At 37.6% G+C, this 25366-nt stretch overlaps 1 protein-coding gene across 2 annotated transcripts; it reads left to right on the top strand.

The window, feature by feature from the left end:
* The first annotated feature begins 3590 nt into the window (after positions 1-3590).
* LOC113319638 (pyridoxal phosphate homeostasis protein-like) lies at positions 3591-7201 on the top strand. 2 transcript variants are annotated; one of them, XM_026567883.1, is made up of 7 exons: positions 3591-3853; positions 3942-4008; positions 5016-5056; positions 5544-5631; positions 6098-6231; positions 6322-6420; positions 6938-7201. In XM_026567883.1, the coding sequence occupies exons 1-7, from the start codon at positions 3632-3634 to the stop codon at positions 7016-7018; spliced, it is 732 nt and encodes a 243-aa protein (XP_026423668.1). In that variant the 5' UTR covers positions 3591-3631; the 3' UTR covers positions 7019-7201. The 2 variants fall into 2 exon arrangements, with proteins under 2 accessions (XP_026423668.1, XP_026423667.1); XM_026567882.1 differs by having other exon boundaries at positions 5010-5056.
* Positions 7202-25366: the final 18165 nt, after the last annotated feature.

Raw genomic sequence — 25366 nt, 5'->3', positions numbered from 1 at the left:
CGGGAGCCTAGCAACAAGACGGGCACCAACCCCTTTTTGTACTAACACACTTAGCCTATGAAAAAGGAAGTCCCCTACGCGCACAGTAGCATCATAGATGGCTAGATAATTGCAAAGACGTTTAATGAAATTAATCGTTTCAACCCCAAGCTCACCGAGAGTAGTAAAAGCCAAAGCCTCAAACCCATAGCTCTGCGAAGTGCATTTTCCAAATACTTGGTGTTCTTACGAATGTCATGATCCTTGAGAGCTTGTCCCAGTTCCGAAGTACGGCCTCCTGCAAAGGGCGAGACAATCGTCACATCCAAACAAACATCACGACCATTATCCCAATTATGTACCAGAATGTCTGTCGGTCTCAAAGAAGTGTCATTATTAGCAAGAAGCCCCAAGTCCACCTCCTTACGTGCCGGAACTCCAGCACGATAGCATATGTCAGCAATTGTATCACGCACTAGATCATGTCTAAACTTTAGACCTACCTCATTTGCACAATGCACAGTGTGATCACCAAAAACGTCCATTTATCTCTTGCAAAAGGGGCACATGTTGTCCAACTCAAAAAGGGGAATCCCAAGTCTGTAACATAACACCGCACTGAACTTCCTTGCGCCAATTTTTGTATTTAAGCCAACAATAGGAATGGCCAATAAAAAATCCAAAGCGTGCTTCATTTGATTACTCTTCCAAAGCATCGAATCACGTTCAGTCAACTTGGAATTGGTAGTCAAGTTCTTCTTTACTGCATCGAAATAAACAACTGCCAAGGTTTTCATTGAATGAGTGGCAGAGCTATCAATGCATATAGGAGAAACAAGACTACGCACAGAGTTGAAGGAAGCAGCAACTCGTATGAAGTTGGTGCTGATAACAGACTGGAGTTCAAGGGTCTGTAGACAAGATGCCAAATAACAATAATGCACAGTGTCTTGCATCAAATAAACCCCTAGGCCTCACAATCTGAGTGGCAAGGTGGAAAACCTCTGTTGCAGAGGACCAAAGCCAGGCCCATCGCCTGTAATCACATGTAGCAGAAACTTATAAAGCCGAGAGTCAAAAAAATCTTGAGCCTCATATATGTAGTCCGACATGGTGGTTCGAAGAGCAAAGTAAAGGCGTGAAACTCCAGCACAATTCCTAAATAAAAGAAGTTCACACTGTGGATCTTCAAGTTTCTCAACTGCATCAATAAGCTCCACCGTTTTATGCACTCTCTTCACAACCATATCGGCATTAAATGGGCATCAAGACTGACAGGAGCTCCAAGAAGCTTAACCCCTTTCTCTGGCCTACTAATGTCCGACGGGAAAACACCTACTATGGATGCTCTGGGATCAGGAGAAGGCCAGAATAATTATGTTTTTCTGATGTTCAGAAATAGACCCTTAGCAGCACCTTCATCTTGTATGATCTGAAGAGCTTTTGTGACCATCAAAGTGTCACCAATCACCTTACCATCATCAAGGTACAAGGCTTGCAGTTCTAACTCATATCGTTTGGCAATACTCAAGATTAGAGGGTGGAGAGTAAGAGAAATAAAAGCGGCCCCAGGGGATCACCTTGTTGTACCCCTTGAGCTGAAGAAAGTACATGATCCATGTAGTATAGGCGTGCCGACGAAGCATAGCAAAACTCAACCCAACGGGATATAGAGGGACATAAATTACGTACCTCGGCAGTCATTACAGTTCTATCGATGAGATTGAATGCATTAGAAAAGTCCACCAACAACATGGAAAGATTATCCCGATCCTCTTTCTCTTCCAACACACGATTTACAGCATGTAAAATCGCCTCTCCACCGAGTTTAGCGCCAACTCTAAACTGGAAATCACCCAGGTAAGAGCTCATATCTTTTCCAACGAAGGAAGCAACACACTTAGAAACAAGCCTTCTCCAAATTGTGCCCGCTGCAATCGGGCGCAAACCACCACCAGGCTTGGTAAGTGGGGTGAGAGGAGCACTATCCACAAAAGCCCCCAAAGCAGATGGACAAGAGCCTTCCAACCATAAGTTAACCACATCCGTAATAGAAGCGATTAATTCATCTGACAAAACAACAACAGATCCATTGAGAGCATCGAGGAGGTGTTGCGCACGAAATCCATCTCTTCAACATGAGGTCCCTTTAGGGAAACTCTTCAATCTTCCGAACACCAACTCCGTCGAAGCTAACATGGCAGTTTGGGAAGATGGAGTAGATGGAATCACCGACAGACCAGCAGGGGGATGCTTGCATCGATGTTCAGCTAAGGTGGCATCATTATTGGGTGCGATTCCATTAGAGGTAAGGGTGCGGATGGCGGATGCATATAACCCATTTCTAAGTTTATCTATACACAAACACAGGTTGGTGGCATCTTGGTTCTCCTTTTTAGCCTTCTTCCTTATCTCTTCGAGCGCCTTCTTCCTCTCGTCATTCATATTAAGAACTTCCGGAACTAAAACAGCACAACCATTTGGCTCGATCCAAAGACGCAAAGCACGGTTAACAGACTTAATCTGCAGCTTCTTCCGTGTGCTAGTTTTCTCTTCCTGACAAGATTCAGCGACGTGAAGGGTACAAACAGGAAAAAGAAGAAGTTGGATCTATGATGACAGTTCACCAGGCATGACAACTACTCTCTGCAAAACAGTATTAAAGGTCCATGCAATGTGCAGTCTACACTTAGATGGAATACTCGAGATGGTGGGTATCCGAGCTAGAAACACCGTGTTCAATTACTCAAGACCCAGGGTTGGTGTAGCAACCTCAACTTCAGCTTCAGGCGGGACAATATAGCTGACAGGAGCAACAATGCCATAAATTGAAGCAGGAGGAGGATCAAGCTCATGCGATTCCAGATGAGTGCATTTTTTACCTGATGCGTAAATGTGCATGCAATGAGTACAAAGCCAGCTCTCAAGACGCCGCAGTGTAGACTCTCAAGCCTGGTAAACGTCACAGCAATTATGCACTCTCTCGCGGCATCTATCAGTTCCCCCTTCTCTTTTGTAATGGAGATTTTTCAGATGACTGAACAGGGACACCTTCTGTAACCCTTTCCCACCAACACCATTCTTGCACCCATCCAAACCCTTAAAGGGACATTGAAACAGACCAACTCTGTTCCCAGAATCAACACATGGGGTAACAGTAGCATCAGATGCTGAAACTGAAAGGTTAGAGTTGTTTTTTTTCGGCATCAGAAGAAACCCCTAAACCCTAAAACCTTAGAAGAAAACTTTAGCCAGTAATGCTACAAAAAGCACAGGTAAAGTGGTAGTGCAACAAACAGAGGAGAAAATGGTTAGGAGACGAAGACAAAAAGAAGAGATCAAAAGGATATGATTTGATCAGATGAAAATCAATAACTTAGAAATCCCTTCCCATCGGCGGAATCGCCCCTCCGGGGAATATGTGAGAGTATTCCCAATTATGCCTTCTTATAAAAATTGAATCATGAGAACAGAAAACGTTCCGGTTCTCTAGAGCTAGTGCTGAACCTCAAGTGACACAGATTCGTACACATAACACAATCTAGCCCCACACAATAGGATCAAACAAAAGTACTGGACAACATTAGTATTTTAGAAATGAAAGACTAACTCGATCCGATCCAAGAGAAAGGAAGAAGAAGAAATATTGATAATGACAGCTCCAGCTGTGGAGGGCGCAGCAGTAAGTGCTCTACGTTCGGTTCTGCATCGAGTCCGGCAAGCATCTGAGAAATCAGGACGTAAGGCAGAACAGGTGAGAGTTGTAGGTGTAAGCAAGACAAAACCAGTGTCTCTCATTCGCCAACTTTATGATGCCGGTCACCGTTGTTTCGGTGAGAACTATGTTCAGGAAATCGTCGAGAAAGCTCCTCAGGTATATGTTTATATATCCCCTTTTCTTTATCTACATTTTAATTTGGATTTTTCAATCTAAATATTGATAAGCTGTTGAATTTCTGAAGCTTCCTCAAGATATTGAATGGCATTATATCGGGCATTTACAGAGTAACAAAGTGAAATCTCTTCTGGGTATGTGAAATTTTTAATCTCTTGTTATGTTGTAACCTAGGGCTTACATTTACAATTTAGCTTAATTTTGACGATTTGTGCCGAATAGATTTGCAATTTGCTGCTGCAGATTGACTTTTCCCAACCAACCCACAAGAACTTAGGTTTAGTGTGGCAATTAAGTGTGCAGTAAATGTGCCACAAGATAACTAAACTGATTTTTTAAATTATAGGAAAAATAGTTTGTTTGATAAAGTACACCAATGCGCCTCATTTCCAGCTGCCTCGAATTCATAGGAAATGGTCAGGAAAAACGTTTTACAAGTATTTTTTTTCATTGGAACCAAACCCTACAGATTTCAATAGGCAAACAGTTTTTTGAGTGCATGCATCAAATTAGCTCAGGGTTCGGCGAGTTCAAATTAGACTAGGCACGATTTGGTGCTCAGGGCTGTGGGAATATGCAACAAAAATCTAATTTTCTTTGGCATTCTTTCGAAAACAACAGCATCGTTCTTTTACGTTCCAAGAAACTAGGAACATCAGCTTTCCAGTACTGTACTTTTAAAATCTTTCTCAACCCAATTCTCACCCAAATCTAAGTTGATTTTTATGCACATGATATCTGTTATTGAGAACTTGTACTTATGTAGCCAGTTTGTCATGTGAACCGTGTCATGGCTGGCGATAACCCCTTGCTACAAGTATCATATTCACAAATATCTTTTCGCCCATTGTTAGACACCTGTTCTTTTCAATTTGGACTACTAATTCAGAAGTACCGTCATATTTTATGTTTCACCTTTGATGAAATTTCATAGCGTTGTAGTTTCAACAATGGGCTGCATAAAGATGAACTCCATCATCTAATTCATTTTCAATGGAGTCCCATATTGCAGTCTGCTTTAGATCATTAAATGTTTGATGTCTCAGATAGATTAATGGTCTTATAGATACTGATTTGTATATTGTTTTTTGCCACACTTGGATTATGATGCAAACTAACTTCTCTCCATACACAGCTGCAGTCCCCAATCTTGCCATGTTTGAGAGCGTAGATAATGAGAAGGTAAAATTAATCTATTATCTGTTTTACTTGAGAACCCTTTTATTATTGCATGTACATCGATGTTTTTGTAGGCCCTGAAGTTCTAATGACACTGTTGTGCCTTGAGTTTCTGTCTTTCTCTAAGAACTGCATGTGTTCTTATAAGGCTGAATTCATACCATGCCATGAGGCCTGTATCGTTGGTCAACTGATAAAAGTTGAATTTAGTAGATGAGAACCATTACACATACATGATGACTTGGGGTAAAGACAGTACTTCATATACATATGTAATATGATTATGAGAATGTTCAGCATATTAAATTAATTTACTTCAAATACTACTGCCAAGTTTATTACATCAGTAGTTTCCGTATGAGCTAACTCTACATGTTTTGTTAAAGATGTTGAATTTCTTGCCATGAATCTTTCAAAATTTATAAAACATTTTTCTCCCATTCAACATCAGGCCCCTCATTAGGTGCTCCATGGTCTCTGTGCTTCACAGATTGCAAATCATCTCGACCGATTCATTGGGAATGCCGGAAGGGAGCCTTTGAAGGTTTTGGTTCAAGTGAATACTAGTGGTGAAGCATGTGAGTAACGATAAAAGATGTACAGATCCTCAAAAATCTATTACTACCTCTGTTTCAAAAAGATAGGCTTGTTTCATGTACAAATTACACATGAAACAAGCCTATCTTTTTGAAACGGAGGGAGTAATTTTTTAGTAATTGTATTCTCCATGATTCCCTCAACATTTAGCTCTGATTCTTTAACGTTTTCCAGTTGCTTCTCCATGATAGATGATATTAATATGTAAGAGGCAAGTGGGTCAATTCAAGTGATCAGACATCATTTGAAGTAAAAAACAGACATCAAAGTTTATTTTGTCATTGTGGTTAAATGCTGACCAGATACAACTGACTGTCGATAGATTTTACTGTATAGGATGATAGGAATCAACTCAACTGGCCATTAGCATATGTTTTAATGCTGATAAAGTGTTTGATCCTTAAAGAGAAAGATTAATTATTTTCATTTCTGTGGTTTCTGTTACAGCAAAATCTGGTGTTGAACCTTCAGATTGTGTAAATCTCGTAAAACATGTTAAGCTGGGGTGCCCTAACCTTGAGTTTTCTGGCCTAATGACGATAGGAATGCCAGACTATACATCAACTCCCGAGAACTTCAGGGTAATGATTCCAAAACACACGCGTAATTACTAGCTTTATTTTTTTCATTAGTTTCTAATGCCTCACATAGATTCTTTACTGTTGAAACAGTCATTAAAAAACTGCAGAATTGAGGTTTGCAAGGCGCTCGGATTAACAGAAGAGCGGTGTGAGCTGTCCATGGGGATGTCTGGTGATTTTGAGCAAGCGGTATGGGTTAAACTGCTTTTTTTGAGAGTTAAGTTTTTCGTAGCTATTTGGGGAAAAGAGTTCTAGACTAGGTGCTGAAGCACTTTCTTTTTCTTCCTTCCATTTCTCAAAGGAAATATTGCATTTCTATCTTAGCAGAACACATTTTCTTGTTTTCTCAAAATTGTCATATCAGGGTACTCATGCTCCTAGTTTGGAGTGTATATTATTCAAATTCACATAACTAATAGCGTATACTCATTCACTTGCTAGTTAAAAAAGAACGCTGAGTTTTCATCAAACGTGTATTTCTTGTATTGTTACCAGATAAATTCTACTGCATAATAACTAGTGGTACTTACTCTATCAATCCCGGTGTCACACATTTAGGTTGTACAATTTCTGTCTAGTCGCTAGTTCAGGTCCCTGCGAAGCTGAACTTATAGCACACATGATGCATCATACAACTAGGTAAAATGTGGAGGTTGAAGAATATATTTTTCAAACTTTTTACTTAATCTATATGTTGTTTTGACAGATTGAAATGGGAAGCACCAACGTCAGGATTGGATCAACCATTTTTGGACCAAGGGAGTATCCAAAGCAACAGGTACGCTAAGGTCGATGCTCTTTTTCATTTTTGCTCATCAAACTGCCTCAGAGTAATCGATCAAAACATAAAACTGTCTCAGACTAGGGCGCAGATCATGTACATTTTTAATTGTATTTGTTTGCTCTGACTGAGTTTAACTCTTGAAACGCATACTACATGTAACACTGTAAATAGATTCTACATATATATCTTTACGTCTTTATCAGATGCAGGTACACATTATAGCCATATTTATTCAGTTAAACCAACTATTTAGTAGCGCCTATCGTCATGCACATCCAACAAATACGACCCAGATAGAATGCGATGACAAACATGTGATCCATCCAAGTTCCAATAATATGCATCCTTGGATGTGTACCTACGGAGAAATTTCTACAATAGCCGTTCCTTAATTAAATTAAAACACCATGTATTGCACATCTAGAACATTCGGAAAATGTCCTCAAACATTTGGTAGTTGAAGAATTACTAGGCCCATCTTTTGGAAAGTAATTTTCTCCTAATGTTTCCTTCTGCAGGCTTTCAACCTTAGGTCCATATGATATAATAGACACTGCAAACGCCATAAGGTCATGTCGTACCTCACTCATTTATTCTAGGCTAATGAGATATTTGCACAACTTGATGCCATAACTCTCAGATCTTATTACACAGATACTTTCACTAAACAGTTTATGCGGTTTTAATCAAATTTTTCTGGTAGTGCACAGATCAGAAAACCAATTTGATTTTTAAACTTTAATGGGAGAGGTCTGCTGACAAATTTAATCTCACACAATCTCATAATCTCGACACTATATTTTTTATGCAAATGATAATAGATTAGAAGAGGACTTTTTTTGTTCCCTGTTCTTTTTAAAGTGTTTTACATTTCTATATAAAATGAGCACAACAGGAGATGTAAAATAGAGTCCTTGCCTTGGTATAGAAAAATTTCAATATGGAACAAAAAAATTTCATTGAGTCCTTGCCTTGGTATAGAAAAATTTCAATATGGATATGCTTGAAAAAGGCTGTCAAGGAGCCTTTAAAAGTAGTGTCTTTGTCTAGTTAAAAGGCTAGTGAAAGATGAACTTTGAAGCTGGTTTCAACTTTCTACTCGCTGAGTAGGACAAGTGAAGCTATCTGACAAAGTTTGGCAAACCCATTTCTTTGATCAATCCCCTATAACTGACCAACGATATTTATGTACTTTGACGATGAGAAGGGGTGCTTGGAGGATGTGAATGGTCCCCTTGGCATCACTTTATCTCAATTCTGGCAAAAAGGCCAAGTTAATTACTTTTGGCCTCAGAAGTTACTGGCAAGTCTTAAGGACAGATTACAAACTTTGTTATGCGCTGGCTCAAGTGATAGTAACATGCATCTAGCCACTGGATAGTGGATACCTCTACATCCGGAAACTGACTTTTAAATGAGATGTTAAATTCAGATTCTAGCATCATTTTACCGGTAAAACAACCTCTTAAAAGGCAGTTGGAGTACATTCAAGGGCAATTCATTAGTAAATGACTAATCGTTCAAATAGGTGATAGCATCAATAAGTGGTTGTGGATCAACTGAATCGTTCAAATAGGCCAAGCCCGTCACAAAAAAGCCTGCCCCTTGAACTCTCATAGTTGAGGTCTCTTACTCCCAAATGAATTCTACTATCGTCATTTTTAGCTGGTAGTTAAACATGTCTCTTTATAATCCATGCCAATGATATCGAAAAATTCTCAGCATCCTTATCCACCGAGGAAAGATAAGTTTCGAACATCCTAAATTCCTAATGTTGGACGGTAACACCCACTAGCAAGTTTCAACTTTCAAAATCCTAATCCATGACCCATATACTTTCAACCAATGGAATGAAAGGCCGCATTAGTTCTCGGTACAATTTTCAGGCGCGCAAAAAGTACGGTTTGCAAAAGTTCTATCCACTTGATCGACTAATATTTTGCTAGAATCACTGGCAAGTCTTATATCTTGGGACCTAGCTGGTTCATCACCTAATGTGGCCTTTCAATATTACCACCAAACTACCCAACACAAGTCTCTTTCAAAATCTTTGGCGTGCTAATTTTTACTGTATATTCCATTTCCACATCCTCAAGTCAAACATGAGCCTACATCCCCCATTAAAATTCCCTGTATATATATACCATATCCTCCCATTTGTATCTCCATAACTTCATATTTGTCTCTTCTTGTCTGACCCTTTTCCTCCTGAACCTTATTCAAACCTCAATTCGTGCTATCTCTATGTTCATCACCATGAAGAGACTAATGAAGCTATTGTTCATACTGACTATTATGGTCATGATTTCAGTCATTGCCGTCACCAGTGAAATGCCAATGAGAAGACAAGAAGGTAATTATAATGCTGCAGCTGACGAATATTACGCAGCCAGGCTAGCAACTTCTCTCAAGTACTTCGAAATGGAAACAACTGATAATGCCCAAAAATGCTTAAAAGGTGTAAGTAAGATCCTTGGCAATCGCAAGCCGAAGCATCCACCAAGAAGATTTCCATTAACATGTCAAAATAACCCTATGATCTGCAAGAATGCTAAAAACGGAACTCCGCCGGGAACTAATCAATGTTGTATGAAGAAATGTGTGAATATCTTGAAAGATAAAAATAACTGCGGCAGGTGTGGCCATAAATGCAAGTACCCGAAAACGTGTTGCCAGGGGAAATGCATTAATCCTTCTCATAACCCTAGACATTGGGGTTCATGCAATAATCGATGCAAAAAAGGAGCACATTGTTCTCTTGGTCACTGCAAAAAGCATATTTTCACTGTAATTTAATAACGAGTGTATGTTTTTTTTTGTGGCATATCAATAAAGATAAAGATTTTATTTATTGTACCCTTGATTTTTCTTTTAATGGGATTGTACACTTGATTGACACACCAAACTTAAGTTCTTGAGCAGGGTTGGAGGGAGTTCAATCAGTAGAATTTTTTTTTCAAATCTATTTGGCATAAAGAAAGATTGAAATTTCATTACAAAACTCTACCTAACAAAAGATAGAAATTTTCAACACAACCAGAAGAGATTTTCCTTTGTGGCCTTGCAAATGCCCGATATGATGATATTCAGTCCTTGAGGAAGCTTCAGAAAAATAACAAAAGTTACGAATTAACAGTAATTTGGATTCTTAAATTACTGTAAACATATTAAATATAGGATAAAAGAAAGAGGTTATACATGAGGAGCTTTCTCGACAATGAAGATTTCCTGAACATCAGATTGTTTATTTTTTCTGCAGATCCAAGTGACTCGTTTGGATCTTAGTCATCTAGATTTGACTCGTTACATCTGAACTTGACTCGTTAGGTCTGACTCAAAATTATTAATTAGTAGAGTTATAAAAAAGCTTTTGGATTCAGTCAACATATATACCTAGCGAGTCAGGTACAAAACGATACCTGACTCAAATAGCTCCGAGTCAGATCTCGAGTCAGACATTAGAAAAATAAAAGAACGAGATATTTAACCTCAATACCAAGTCAAATTAACAACAATCAAGAATAAGGGGATAATAAAATAGTTTGATCTCTGCTAAATCTGCATGAAGTAAGCAATTTTCTTCAAAAATTCTCTTAGTGTTCTTAGTTTCTAGCATGCAGATCAGTGTTCATCTAAAAATACAAAGATAATTAATCCACGTAATTCTGTCTTCGAGGTCTTGAATTTTCTCCGGTGTTTCTTACAAACTATCAACAACCCGTTGTACCACATTTCTAGTTTCATCGACAAAGATTGTTAGAGCATTGCTCGGTCGAACTCGCATGCGTTGCTATCTCAAGCATGTTTGTCAATATTAGTGATCAAAACTATATGTCTTGATTACTAGCCTATTAGAGATAAGGTCTTGGATTATGATAGAAATTGTAGTTGAGCTCTCCATGACAATCATCATACAAGACGAAGGACTACTCAAGGAACTGGTGGATCTTCATCGACTAAAAGGTATGTGGGGACTTGAACTTATCTGTCACTCAAAAGTCTATTTACTCTATCTCCTGCTCTTGAGACAAAAGTCGTTTTGATATATAGACTTTCATTTTACACATTTGCTATTTCGAGCCGAGTTTATCTCACCTATTTATTTCTCGAAATATGTGTTGGTAAGCTTTCACTTTAGCGGAATTCATCTTTAGAAAGTGACGAAAGTCATGTTATGTTTCAATCACTTTGAAAATTGCTCTGACGAAAAATGGTCTGTGAATAACGGCTATATAACGTTCTCTAAGAATGTTTCAATGATTGAAATGAGAGTGTAGATTACATAACCATTGGTGGATATAAGAATTGTTTTGGAAACACATATATGCATAAGTCATATTCCTTGAACCAAAGTTTGCTAAACTTTGTTGATCAAGAGAAGTTGGAAGTGGCGTGAGCCAAGTCCGCGAACTTGGGGAACTTCTCGGCCCGAGATTTTCTGCTGGAGTTCGTGTACTCCTTCCATGAGCTTAAGTCTGCGAAGCCAGTCCGCGAACTTGAATAGATTATATCTAAAGTCAGTTATTCTTGAACTAATATTTAAATAAACTAAGGAATGCTTTTGCAAACCGTGTCTATAAAGTTCATAAACCGATTCGAGTGAATCAAACCGATTTTGCTTCAATTATGTCTTGTGTAATTACATAAGATTTCATTGCAATTGAACAACTCTCTAACTAGTTCATTTGAGTCATTTGAACTAGTTATGGTGAAGAAGAATAAGGTTGATATGAGAGTAATCATATGGCTAACCATTTGGTTGACTTGTTGAACCAACAAATGTTAATGTTTGGGTACGGTTCATAAACCCAAAATTGGACATTTCATTTGTGTGTGACAAGCTATGTTTTCGATCTAACGGTTGAGAAATATTAGCTTGAATCTAATCAGGTTTTCATTTAACGGTGAATATTGAATGCTTTGTTGCTAAGCTAACATTGATTGCAAACCCTGTTTTGAAAGTGTATATAAGGGAGAACTCTAGCAACTGGGAAACCTAATCCCCGCACATTCTGTGTAATACTAGTTGTGTTAAGCTAGAGTCGATTCTCCTTTAACCTTTGGTTTCTTCTTCTAAACCAGGTAACGACTTAAAGACTTCATTGGGATTGTGAAGCCAGACCGATACTACTTTTCTTGTAGTTGTGTGATTTGATCTTGCATCTTCTATCGTATGAGTACAATTGAAATAATTGTCTTAAGATTTTATATCTCTGATAGGCAAGATAGAATAATAATCACAAAAAAACTTCGTCTCATCGTTTGTGATTCCGCAATATCTTTTTTTGCTGCGTCGATTAAGATTATTGTGAGGTGATTGATAATACTAAGCTGTTCTTCGGGAATATAAGTCTGGTATTATTGATTGGTTCCTGTTCACCTTAATTTATCAAAAGACGGAACAAAAATCGTAGGTATATTCGTGGGCGGATTTATCTATTATCGTAGACTTTTCTGTGTGATACAAATTTGTTTATTAAAGTCTTCGACTTTGGGTCGTAGCAACTCTTAGTTTTGGGTGAGATCAGCTAAGGGAATCAAGTGCGCAGTATCCTGCTGGGATCAGAGGCGTAGGAGCATAACTGTACCTTGGATCAGTGTGAGATTGATTGGGGTTCAACTACAGTCCAGACCGAAGTTAATTTGGAGTAGGATAGTGTCTGTAGCGGCTTAATACAGTGTGTGTTCAATCTGGACTAGGTCCCGGGGTTTTTCTGCATTTGCGGTTTCCTCGTTAACAAAATTCTGGTGTCTGTGTTATTTCTATTCCGCATTATATTTGTTTATATAATTGAAATATCACAGGTTGTGCGTTGTTCAATCAATTAGAATATCCGACCTTTTTGGTTGTTGATTAAAATTGATTGACACTTGGATATTGGTCTTTGGTACCATCTAAGTTATCTCTCTTTGATAAAGACTCGCAGATTTCTATTTGCTAGAGTAAAGATCAAATCGAGAGATTGAGATATAAACTCTTTGATATACTTTTCATTGATTGAGTCTAGCTGTCTAGTTGATTCTCATAAAAGTATATTGGAGTTTGTCCATACAGATTTCTAAGCGAAATATTGGGTGTGATTGTTAGACCCCCGCTTTTTCAATTGGTATCAGAGCAGGCAAACACGTTCATGACCTTACTAGTTGTGTTTGTAGCGATCTGAGGATGGGCGATAGTATCTCTGATAAACGCGTCACCAGAAATAAAAACTCTGTCTCGTATACTTCTATTAATGAGAAAGATTCTTCAATCTCATAGATAGATAAACCTTGTGTTCAAAGAAGATAGACAGGCTCCAACATGTGTACTTCCGATTACCCTTCAAAAGAGTCTATCTCTATAAATTAAAGGGAAACAGATGAAGAGACTAAGTTGACTCTAAATCTTGCTAGAATCCCAGATGATAGATTTAATCGGTTAAAACATCATGTTGAAGTCCTTCTTGGTGTTGTAAGAGACTGTAAATCCAAAGAAAATACTGAAGATCATTCTTCATGTATGTCGCTTGAGGCTAGCCTCAAAAAGGATGCTTTGGAAATAGAACATCGCTTGAGTAAACTCTCTATTCAAGGATGCTTTAAACAGTCTAACATACCAAGTACTTCTGCTACAACAGAATATGTTACAGCTTCAGAAGCAAAATCGAAATCCTTTTAACTCAGAAAAGATGTGTCTGAAGTCCCCATTGATCAAGGATGTTCCACATCACATAAAAGGAAGAAATCTCCTAACGAGGTTGTTAAGACTACTGTGTCTAGTCACTCTTGTGATCAGAAAGTATGTCTCTTTTGCAGTGCAAAAGGCTCTGCTAAACAAAAGAGAAACTCTAGGTTGAATAAACTTCAACACATCCTGGACTTAATTCTCAAAGGTGTAACTGACATACGTATGTCTAAACCAGTTGGTTTTCGTACTTACCCTGTGTATGTTACCAGGAAAGTCAGTTCGTTGAGTTCCTCAAATGTTCTAAACTAGAACATAAGTCTTAACAAGAATTTTCTAAGGAAAGATCAAGTCGGTTCCTCGAGAAATAACATTAACCTTGATGTGAATGAAATTTCAGAAGAAAGAATAAAAATTGATGATATGAGAAATAATCTGATAGAGATAATTGAAGGGTATAAAGAAATTGTCGACAGGTTGTCATCCTCCTCATGCTAAAACTCTTCAGGTAAGAACTCAAACTATGTGTCATATTTTGATGATAATAAGTTTTATGATAATTTCTCACATCAAAAGGGATCCCTCTCTAAATTTAGAAGGAAAAAGAGACTTGATCAGAAACACAATTCTCTTATTGAGCTCAGTGCTCATACTTGTGCCAATTAATCACAAGATTTGAGAACTTGCTCATAAAAATCCTGTTGAGAAAGATGTGTAAAAGTCAGGTATACTGTGGCGATTTGATGTTCTGTCTCGTTGAGTTATCCTCTTATCGTTTATAGCTAAACTAGTGTCTACATACAATATTGCCTAAAAAGTATTTGTATTGTCTAGTATCGTTTCTCTGTTTTGATGCAAGACTTTTTGTATTTATGGTCTGCTACACTTGTGTTCTAGATTTCTTCCTGTTATGAAATTTATTAAGCCATTTTTGTAGCAAAAAGTTTTTGTTAGTTTTTCTTTGTGGGTCTTGTTGTATTCGTATGTGTACGTGCGTTACCATCACGAGTTAACAGTTTGTAAACCCTAAAGGTTTTTTACCTAAGAAAACATATAAATACCAAACCACTGAGTCACGTTTGCGTACTCTAGGTTATTTTGGTTTATCAAGAATGTCGTCATCTTCACAATCGAGTGGTTTTGCTAAAGGCTTTCTTGATAAAGGTATTGGTTTCAAATCCGAAGGGAGGAAGAAAAGAACCCTTGTAGATGAAGATCATCTTAATGCCTCGTGTTACTATGCATATACTCATGAGAATATTGAGAAAGATGATATGATTTCTGCTGAAGTGGTTCATGACTTTTTAAGTATTTTGAGGAAGCAAAACTGCAGCTCGTTGATACTCTGAAAAATCTTGATGTGTTGAAAACTGAGGTGAAAAAGGTTTCATCTGACCTTGGTCTCATAAGATCTCACATCAAAGATCTTCACAAAGAGAATCTCTTCTCTGAAAATGGAATGGATGCTGCTAATCACAAGCTCAAAGACACCAAGACTCGTGAGGATCCTGAACTGTCTATTTGACCATAGTTCGTGTTCGGACATGGCAATGGAGTCTGCTTTTGTTCCCTAGCTTGTTGATTTTTTTTTGTTTATCTATAAATCTCCTATATTTCTGTTTTTGTTTAGAAGAATAACTATAGGTTGGAATAGCCATTATTGTGATTACACATAGCTATGTCCAACGTTTTCATCTTCATGTTTTTAGATTTATTGGTTTTAATTATAAATTGTTTGGAAGATGATTTTTGCAGTATTAATCTTTATGGTTTTATATATTGCAATATTGTTATGGGATATGTGTGTTTGCATCCGTGAACTTGATTGTCCCATATCTTGTCAAAAGTAAAGTCGTTCATGAATTGATATGCATGTATTGATGAAAGAATGAATGGACTTTTGACAAATACAAAAGTTAAGCCTATATTTTCTATTATTGATGGAAGATAGGTTAAAATATTTTTTTTGCAAGGATTATGTCTATTAAATGTCGTTATGCAAATAGTGATGGAAAATAGAATGAATCCTTGTGTATTCCGCAGTAATCGATCTTCCCTGATCCATATTTTATGTATTACTGTGAGGCTCCGTAAAGTGTCTTATGTTGAGAATTAAACAACCAAGTTGATTATTTTTTATTAGCTATGTTGTTGTTCCGTAAGGTACTTTATGTCGAGCATTTTCAACTAAATTAATCATCTTGTTTGGTTATTTAGTTATGACTCCATAAGTCTTCTTATGTTTGAGCGTTCATGACTGGGTTGATTGTTTTCATGATTAACTTAGTCATTGCTCCATAGACTCTCTTATGCGAGTATGACCAATTAAATTGATTACTTTGTGATTAGTTTGATTGTGTATTTCGATTAGATTAATTATGGGTTTACTTGTGATTAATCTAATTAAGCGCTCTTAAGTCTCCATAAGTTTACTTGTGTTGAGAATTTTCGGTTAAGTTAATCATGAACTTCTTGTGGTTAATTTAATACTTTGGATTCAAATTCATACTTGTATGTGATTTGTTATGTCCAAAGAAATCCTTCGTTTCTCTTTCGAAATTAAGGTCGCTCTTGTTGTTCCCTTGGGAATGACATTTTATGGGGGAGAGTTCTTTTGAACTTGCGCTTAATTGCCATTTCTTTGTGGGGAGTGTGGCTGTGGAATATTATAGGGGTTATCTTGTATCTTTATAAACTCCTTGATGAATGCATTTAGCTTCGGCTTTATGATTGCATCTAAAGAACAAGTTGAAAATTTTGCTTTCTTTTGGTCATGAAATGTCTCTTTCGGAAATTTCATTAGGATCCCGTTCTTGTACCTTTGCCAATTTTATTGACAAAAAGGGGGAGAGTTAATATGTAGTTCACACTACAAATACATATGGTTTTCGGATCATTATGTAAGGGGGAGTGGTTTCCATGTGAGATGGAGTATTGACTAAGGGGTAGTGATACATATCACCATAGTATTGTTGTTGAAGTTGTGATACAATTGAACTTTGACGCTGTATAATGATACTATGACACTGTATAACAATGATTGAGAAATATTGTTTTCTTGTTGTTATAGCTACGGATTTTCAACAACGATGATGCTAAACTTAAAACCTTTGGGATCATTGGAGTACTTGGAAGTGACGAAGATTTCGAGTAATGTTGAAGATTAGGCATGTGGAATAGGAGCTACAAAAGTTAATTTATTTATTTTTTGTATTCCATATGTATTAATAGTTTTTCCACTAAAATTGACAAAGGGGGAGATTGTTAGAGCATTGCTCGGTCGAAATCGCATGCGTTGCTATCTCAAGCATGTTTGTCAATATTAGTGATCAAAACTATATGTCTTGATTACTAGCCTATTAGAGCTAAGGTCTTGGATTAGGATAGAAAGTGTATTTGAGCACAAGACTCCATGGAAATCATCATACAAGACGAAGGACTACTCAAGGAACTGGTGGATCTTCATCGACTATAAGGTATGTGGAGACTTGAACTTATCTGTCACTCAAAAGTCTATTTACTCTATCTCATACTCTTGAGACAAAAGTCGTTTTGATATATAAACTTTCATTATACACATTTGCTATCTCTCCTATCTATTTCTCGAATATGTGTTGGTAAGCTTTCGCTTTAGCCGAATTCATCTTTACCAAGTGACGAAAGTCATGTTATATTTCAATTACTTAAAAAATTGCTCTAACGAAAAATGGTCTGTGAATAACGGCTATATAACGTTCTCTGAGAATGTTTCAATGATTGAAATCAGAGTTTAGATTACATAACCATTGGTGGATATAAGCATTGTTGTGGAAACACATATATGCATAAGTCTTATTCTTTGACCAAAGTTTGCTAAACTTTGTTGATCAAGAGAAGTTGGAAGTGGCGTGAGCCAAGTCCGCGAACTCAGTCCGCGAACTTGCGGAACTTCTCGGCCCGAGATTTTCTGCTGGAGTTCTTGTACTCCTTCTATGAGCTTAAGTCCGCGAACCTAGTCCGCGAACTTGAGCAGGTTATATCTAAAGTCGGTTGTTCTTGAACTAATGTTTAAATAAACTAAGGAATGATTTTGCAAACCGTGGCTATAAATTTCATGAACCGATTCGAGTGAATCAAACCGATTTTGCTTCAATTGTGTCTTATGTAGTTACATAAGATTTCCTTGCAATTGAACAATTCTCTAACTAGTTGATTTGAGTCATTTGAGCTAGTTATGGTGAAGAAGAATAAGGTTGATATGAGAGTAATCATATGGCTAACCATTTGGTTGACTTGTTGAACCAACAAATGTTAATGTTTGGGTACGGTTCATAAACCAAAAATTGGACATTTCATTTGTGTGTGACAAGCTAAGTTTTCGATCTAACGGTTGAGAAATATTAGCTTGAATCTAATCAGGTTTTCATCTAACGGTGAATATTGAATACTTTGTTACTAATCTAACATTGATTGCAAACCCTGATTTGAAAGTGTATATAAGGGAGAACTATAGCAACTGGGAAACCTAATCCCCACACATTCTGTATGATACTAGTTGTGCTAAGCTAGATTCGATTCTCCTTTAACCTTTGGTTTCTTCTTCTAAACCAGGTTAACGACTTAAAGACTTCATTGGGATTGTGAAGCCAGACCGATACTACTTTTCTTGTAGTTGTGTGATCTGATCTTGCATCTTCTATCGTACGAGTACAATTGAAATAATTGGCTTGAGATTTGATATCTCCGATAGGCAAGATAAAAAAGTAATCACAAACAAACTTCGTCGCATCGTTTGTAATTCCGCAATATCTTTTTTCGCTGCGTCGATTAAGATTATTGTGAGGTGATTGATAATACTAAGTTGTTCTTCGGGAATATAAGTCTGGTATTATTGATTGGTTCCTGTTCACCTTGATTTATCAAAAGACGGAACAAAACTCATAGGTATATTCGTGGGAAACAGATTTATCTATTATTGTAGACTTTTCTGTGTGATACAGATTTGTTTATTAAAGTCTTCGACTTTGGGTTATAGCAACTCTTAGTTATGGGTGAGATCAGCTAAGGGAATCAAGTGCGCAGTATCCTGCTGGGATCAGAGGCGTAGGAGCATAATTATACCTTGTATCAGTGTGAGATTGATTGGGGTTCAACTACAGTCCAGGCCGAAGTTAATTTGGAGTAGGCTAGTGTCTGTAGCGGCTTAATACAATGTGTGTTCAATCTGGACTAGGTCCCGGGGTTTTTCTGCATTTGCGGTTTCGTCGTTAACAAAATTCTGGTGTCTGTGTTATTTCTATTCCGCATTATATTTGTTTATATAATGGAAATATCACAGGTTGTGCGTTGTTCAATCAAATAGAATATCCGACCTTTTTGGTTGTTGATTTAAATTGATTGACACTTGGATATTGGTCTTTGGTACCATCCAAATTATCTCTCTTTGATAAAGACTCGAAGATTTCTATTTGCTTGAGTAAAGATCAAATCGAGATATTGAGATATAAACTCTTTGATATACTTTTCATTGATTGAGTCTAACTGTCTAGTTGATTCTCATAGAAGGATATTGGAGTTTGTCCATACAAATTGCTAAGAGAAATATTGGGTATGGTTGTTAGACCCCCGCTTTTTCAAAGATTACAAGAACATAAATATTACTAGCAGTTTTAATAAACAAACACAAGAAAGAAATCATTTCCATTACACCACCATACCAATTAATAGAACGCGGTATAACATCACTAACTACAAGCAGAAATATATTACTGAAGTTAAACAGAAGTATCGAAGTCCTTTTCAAACATTTCAAACACAAAATACAAAAGTTTCTGCAATTCATATCAACACTACCATTACCATTACCACCCCCTTTCAACACCAACACTATCAACATCCTTACCTAAAACATAACAAAAAAACTCCGGCTTTATAAAGAAAACCTTTAACATCATCACCAACACTACTTTTCACAGCAAAATTAGAAAGACAATGAGAAATTATCGAGAAAACCTTATTGGAAGAAACTTTTTGATCATTGTTAGATTCTTTTCAAAGCTTTCATCTTCTGTTTATCTCGATACCCCAAAGGAGACTATTAATAGTCATCCCCATCGTAGCTCTACCCATATTCCTCCTCATATTGCTTGTTGTATTCACTGCCTGAAGATGCAGGGGAAACACTCTCAGTGCCAGATGAATCGCTGGTGCCACTGCCCTCATCTTCAACGGTTTCATCTTCCAACAACTCTTCATCATCATCACTTGACTCTCCCTCTTGCATGTTTCTAGCAAAGATTCTTGGATTGGCCCTTTCAGCTTCATACCGCATGTAAAGCTTCTCCTCATAATACTTCATCATCCTCTTATTCTCTTCAACTGCATCAGAATCTTCATCACTTGTATCAACTTCTTTAATATGATATTCAAAACCATTGTCAGACTCTTCAGATTAACTTTATGTTGCACTCCCATACCTCTTCCATTTACCTCTATCAGATCTTTCCTCAAACTTCCTTACATCTCTTGCAAGCCTTTTTTCCTTCCATGCAGCAAACTGAACAACTTGATCTTTCTTTCTTCATTGTCTGGCTATTTCTTGGGCTCGACGATCAATATCATTCTGGAGATCATCCTTCAACCTTCCTATCTCTAGATCACTCAAGGACATTACCAGTTCTTTGGCTTGATTGTTAGATGCAGAAAATGGAGGGTTCGCATCAGGATTTGCCATCTCTCACTTATCTCTCTCTAATTTTTTCTTCTTTTGGTCTAATGGTTTATTTTTTCGATAATTTTTTTTTAAACCTACTTATAATTAAAGATCCTAGAGAACCCATTAATAGCAATTTATGGTTCTTGGTTAAGTGCCATGTCGCTTGGTCATTCACGACCTTTCAATGCCCATGCACACCCTATTCAAAACCATCATTACTCTGTTAAACCCTATTTTGAAAGTCTAATTCTAGACGCTTCACTAGCTTTTACTCCATTTGGAACTGTCATTAAGAGGTGCATTGATAGATCACCCATATTTGAGGAGTCTATTTGGGTTTTAATAAAAACTTTTGGTTTTATGCAGATTCAGAGAAGGCAGCACCTGTTGAGAGGCACTATTGTTCATTGGGGAACGTCAATCAGATGGGTTATTTCTATAGCTAGCCAGGCTAACCTTGCTAAGCACATTGCAAACAAAACTCTAACCTTCTATACCTCAAATCCAGAAAATTACCTTATCAAATACCCAAGACATATTTTTTACGACAAAGTAATGCTTTAATCACATTTGGCAGGTTGTGCCAACATTCTCGTATGATTCCTAGAAAAGACAAACCTCTTAAGTGTTCACCAACCTCCCATCTCATCATGCTTACGTATAAGATGTGCGTAATAAGAAATTTTTTGAAGTGGATTCTGGGGCAAGTTGTTGGTTTGTATTTTTGTATTCGATCCCACGCGTGCCTGAAGCTTCAATCCTTTTCGGTATCTCTGAAAAGTGAGAAGGAAGTGGACAAAACAACTGATAATGGCTTTATGTTTAAAAATAATCGCAAGTAAGCTAGCGTAACTTTACATCTGTTAGTACCTGAAAAATTACGTCCAGGTAAACAAATGTACCGCTGTGGTTTTCTGTTTAGGTTCGAAAATCAATATCGAGCAGGACAAGCCTAAACCACGATATCAACTGTTCCGTCCTGCTTCGGTCACGATGGAGAGGAAGATGGGTTGATCTTAGGGGAGGGAAGCAGAAAAGTTAGAGAAATTGGCAATGGTATTGAATTGTGTGAGTTGGGTATTGAAAACTAGGAAGAATACAAAGCTTTTGGATATGAAAGCTTGTTCTGTCCTCTGAATAGGCTAAGTGGCCTATTTATATTAGTTTAGAATACGCAATGCCAACCTCGTGAGTAGTGGAGGTAGTGAGGTTGTGGAGAGATGAAGAATAAGAGGATGATGGGTATCATTTGAAATAAACTAGGGAAGTTTCAGGAAACTACTTTTCTCACGAATACATGATCTCTCCAACCATTTGAAACCGTCACCACTACTCTAACTTTTCACATGGGGTGTTTCCACGCCGCATGTTGTCGTAGACCACCAGACCAATACCCCATGAAGAATCCCCCCATGTGATGTATTTTGATATTTCTTAGGTGCTTTTGATGAATCATAGATCTCATCTTAATTAGGGCCATTGGTATGCCATATATTTAGGGCACAATGGTGCCTTGTTGTGGCATAAGCTATCATGGCCGAAAATAGTACACATAGTCTTGCCATAGCTTTGGCATAAGTTTTGATGACCGAGAATGACGCATGGCATGATGCTATATCCTTGGCCTAAGTTGTCAAGGCCGAGAATGACGCACGGCTACGTGCTATGGCATTGTCCTAAGCTTCCAAGGTTGAAAATGGCGCACAACTAGGCGTTATGGCCTTGGAGTAGGCTACCAAGGCCGTGAATATTGCGTGGGATGGTGCTATGGCCTTGGCCTAGGTTTCCAAGGCCGTGAATAACGTGTGGCATGGTGCCATGACCTTGGCCTAAGCTTCCAAGGTCGTAAATATCGCGCAGCAGTGAGTCATGCCCTTGGCCAAAACTTCCAAGGCCTAGGATGACGCGCGAAATGGTGCCAAGTCCTTGTACAAAGCTTCCAAGGATGTAAATGACGCGCACGATGGTGCGCAGCTCATGTTGTGGCGCAATGACGGACATACCGACGGGCCATATTTTTCCAAATTGTATTATGGACTTAGCCGATTGTTTTGAGATGATTTCTTCCGAGCCATTAGCTCATTTTTCTTAGCCAAAGCATTGGAAGCTATAATGGCTATACCATGGCCTTAGTCGTAGCTAGCTGAGGTGCTTCGTGAGATATGCGGTGTATGACATGGGCTTGGCCGTGCCTGGACAGTATGCCGCGATACTTATGATGTGATCATCATATAGCTGCAATCTATGGTTTAAATCTGTGGCAATATGCCAAACATATATTTGAAGTTTTAATGTCATTCTGGTACAAATCTAAGTACGACAGTGTCACTATAGTACGTTCAAGGAACTCGGCCGTGGGAATTTGTGACTTGAGACGATACTGATATGACTATGTACTAGATATGATACCCTCAGTAGCATGTTAATTCAAGGATGGCGTCAAATCCCATTATGAATACAAGTTATGCCATTCATGTAGCATAAAAGGTGTATGTATTGGTGTGCATGAAATAACAAGGTTTCTGCTGGGGAAAGCCCTGGAATTTGGCATGCATATACACTTTTAAAATAGTTATAGGACGACTACGTCCTTTAATAGAATACACTTTATTTATTTTCTTTCCGAATACAAATTGTATTGATACAGATTCTCTGATCCTGATGCCAGGTCAGGGATTTTATTATATTTCGGCAATTAGAGCAGAGCAATTTTATAGTTTATATCCTTGTCAAAAACTCACCATCAACAACATCATTCTTCACCAATCTTCAAGCCAAACCATATTCAACCCTCTAACACTTCCCATTTTAAGGTTCAGTCTTCAACATAATATATCTTCTGTCCTCCTCTCTACATCTTGATGTTATGTCAATATCACCAAATAAGTACCAAATCTAGAATCTTTTGTATCCAGATACATATTTTAATCCACAAACTAGATTCTCTTCCTTCTACATATTTTCCATATACATCACTTTTATAAGTTACATGGAATCCTCGAGTTCTCAAGATAACTCTCACTCTGAAAATTTAGACATTCAAAACCTCACATCTCAAATGGATGAGAAGTTAGCCTTACCCTCAACCCTTTCTGAACCAGTTTTCATCGACAAAACTGTTATCTTAGCTGAACATGATAATAATTGAAAATTGTGTATGGTTGGATATTCTGTAGTGAAAATCTTGTTCCAACATCTTTTATTCGTTATCATATCTATAACCAATGGCCATTAGCTCAAACACCCACTGTCACTACATTCAATTGTTTAAGAAACAAAGTTCTTATAAGGTTCTTAGGAGAAAATGATTTCAATAGAGTTAATGAGAAACGTCCTTGGTTCGCATGTGGTTATTTAACGGTTATTAAAGTTGTCCCTCCAACAGAAGGGCCAGCAAACTATCAAGTTTCTTTCTCAGAAGAACTTATGTGGTTGATCTTATATTGAATTTGAAGATCTTCAAAAGCTCACCTTTAAGCTTGGGAATTAATTGAAGCACAAGCACCCTATGGAAATCATCCTTTAAAGAAGAATCTTAAAGTTTGTGTTAGGATTTCTGTTCAAAAATATTTACCAGATGGTATTCCTCTCTTTACCAGTGGAAGAACCCAACCTCTTCTCATCGAGTGTAGATACTATAAGGTTCCACGTTACTTCTGTACTCCATGTCGTGTAATTGATCACAAAGATGCTAATTGCGCAGCTTGGAAAGCTAAACAGAAAGTTATCAAAGAAACAACCTCTTGTAGCACCAAATATTCTCTTCCTACTGTCTCTAGACTCGTGATGCCACAAAATCCAGTTTAATGCCCTGCTTCTAATTCAAATATAGTGGTAAATGATACTATCATGTCTCCAAGTGATATATTCTAGATACCCAAGATGGTACTCTTGATTCTCATCCTAGCGACAAAGTAAAAGCTAGAGAGATTACTTAAAATGCTGAAAATATTGTTTAAAAAGGTTTGACAAGTAATCTCCAAATGGGTCATTTTGTCAATCGATCAACTGCTCTAAAGATTTTCGACATTGGTCTGATCCAACAAAGTTCAACTCAGTTGAACAACGGCTTGCCAGTCATCTTCAAGAAAGTTACCACTCAGAATGCAACGGTCTATGCGTCAATTCCTATCCCTGAGTCTTCAAATCGGGGCCCGATCCGAATCACTAACTCTTCTAGGAGGTTTAAAACAGCAGCTGCTTCGACTCAAAATCCTGTTATTACAAGAGAAGAAGTTATTTCCTCAGCTGCTGAACACGATGCTCTGTCAAATATCAAAAAGAAAATTAATCCCAGAGCGGATTTGAGGAAACGTATTAGAGCTATCTCATCTGCTTTAGCTAGTATTGTGGTCATTCCGAAACAAAGTGATGTTTATCAACCTGATTATTCAAAACTATTCCCTTCTCTCAAATTGGGAGATCTACCTTCCATCAATTTGTCTAATTGTACCTTACCCACTCCTTAGTTGACCCTTATGGTAGTTATAATGTACTTGCTGATGATTCCCTAAGGAACAATGATGTTCGCAATAATTCTCTTCATGAGGCTGCTAATCCGAGTCTCAATTCTACCCAGAATGCTTCTCAAATTGGTGGTTCTGCTAATGCTCAGCTTGGTGGTGGGTCTGATTCTACCAATCAGGTAAACTCAATTCCCCCCCCCCCCCCCCTCTTGGAATGATACTCTCTACTAGAGCACTGCTCGGTCGAACTCGCAAGCATTGATATCTCAAGCTTGTTTGTTCAGTTTAGTTGCTAAAACTATAAGTCTTGATTTCTAGTCTACTTATAGCTAAGTCTCAGATTAGTATAGTAAGTGTAGTTGAGCACTAGAATTCACGCGTTCATCAATTGAAGACGAAGAACTACTAAGGGGAGCTTGTGTAATTTCATCAACAAAAGGTATGTGGAGACTTGAACTCATCTATCATTCAAAAGTATATCTACTCTATCTCCTATTTGAGACAAAAGTCGTACAGCTATATAGACT

This window comes from Papaver somniferum, chromosome 10 (genome assembly GCF_003573695.1).
Source record: "Papaver somniferum cultivar HN1 chromosome 10, ASM357369v1, whole genome shotgun sequence".
Classification (NCBI taxonomy): Eukaryota; Viridiplantae; Streptophyta; class Magnoliopsida; order Ranunculales; family Papaveraceae; genus Papaver; species Papaver somniferum.
Note: the sequence above shows the minus strand (reverse complement) of the source record. Positions and strands in the feature narration are given on the sequence as shown.

Excerpts from the sequence above, each read along its gene's own strand:
- LOC113319638 (XM_026567882.1), top strand. The coding sequence starts at position 3,632 with ATGACAGCTCCAGCTGTGGAGGGCGCAGCAGTAAGTGCTCTACGTTCG. Across the intron at positions 4,009-5,009 it reads CAAAGTGAAATCTCTTCTGG|CTGCAGTCCCCAATCTTGCC; the intron begins GTATGTGAAATT and ends CTCCATACACAG. Across the intron at positions 6,421-6,937 it reads CTGGTGATTTTGAGCAAGCG|ATTGAAATGGGAAGCACCAA; the intron begins GTATGGGTTAAA and ends TTGTTTTGACAG.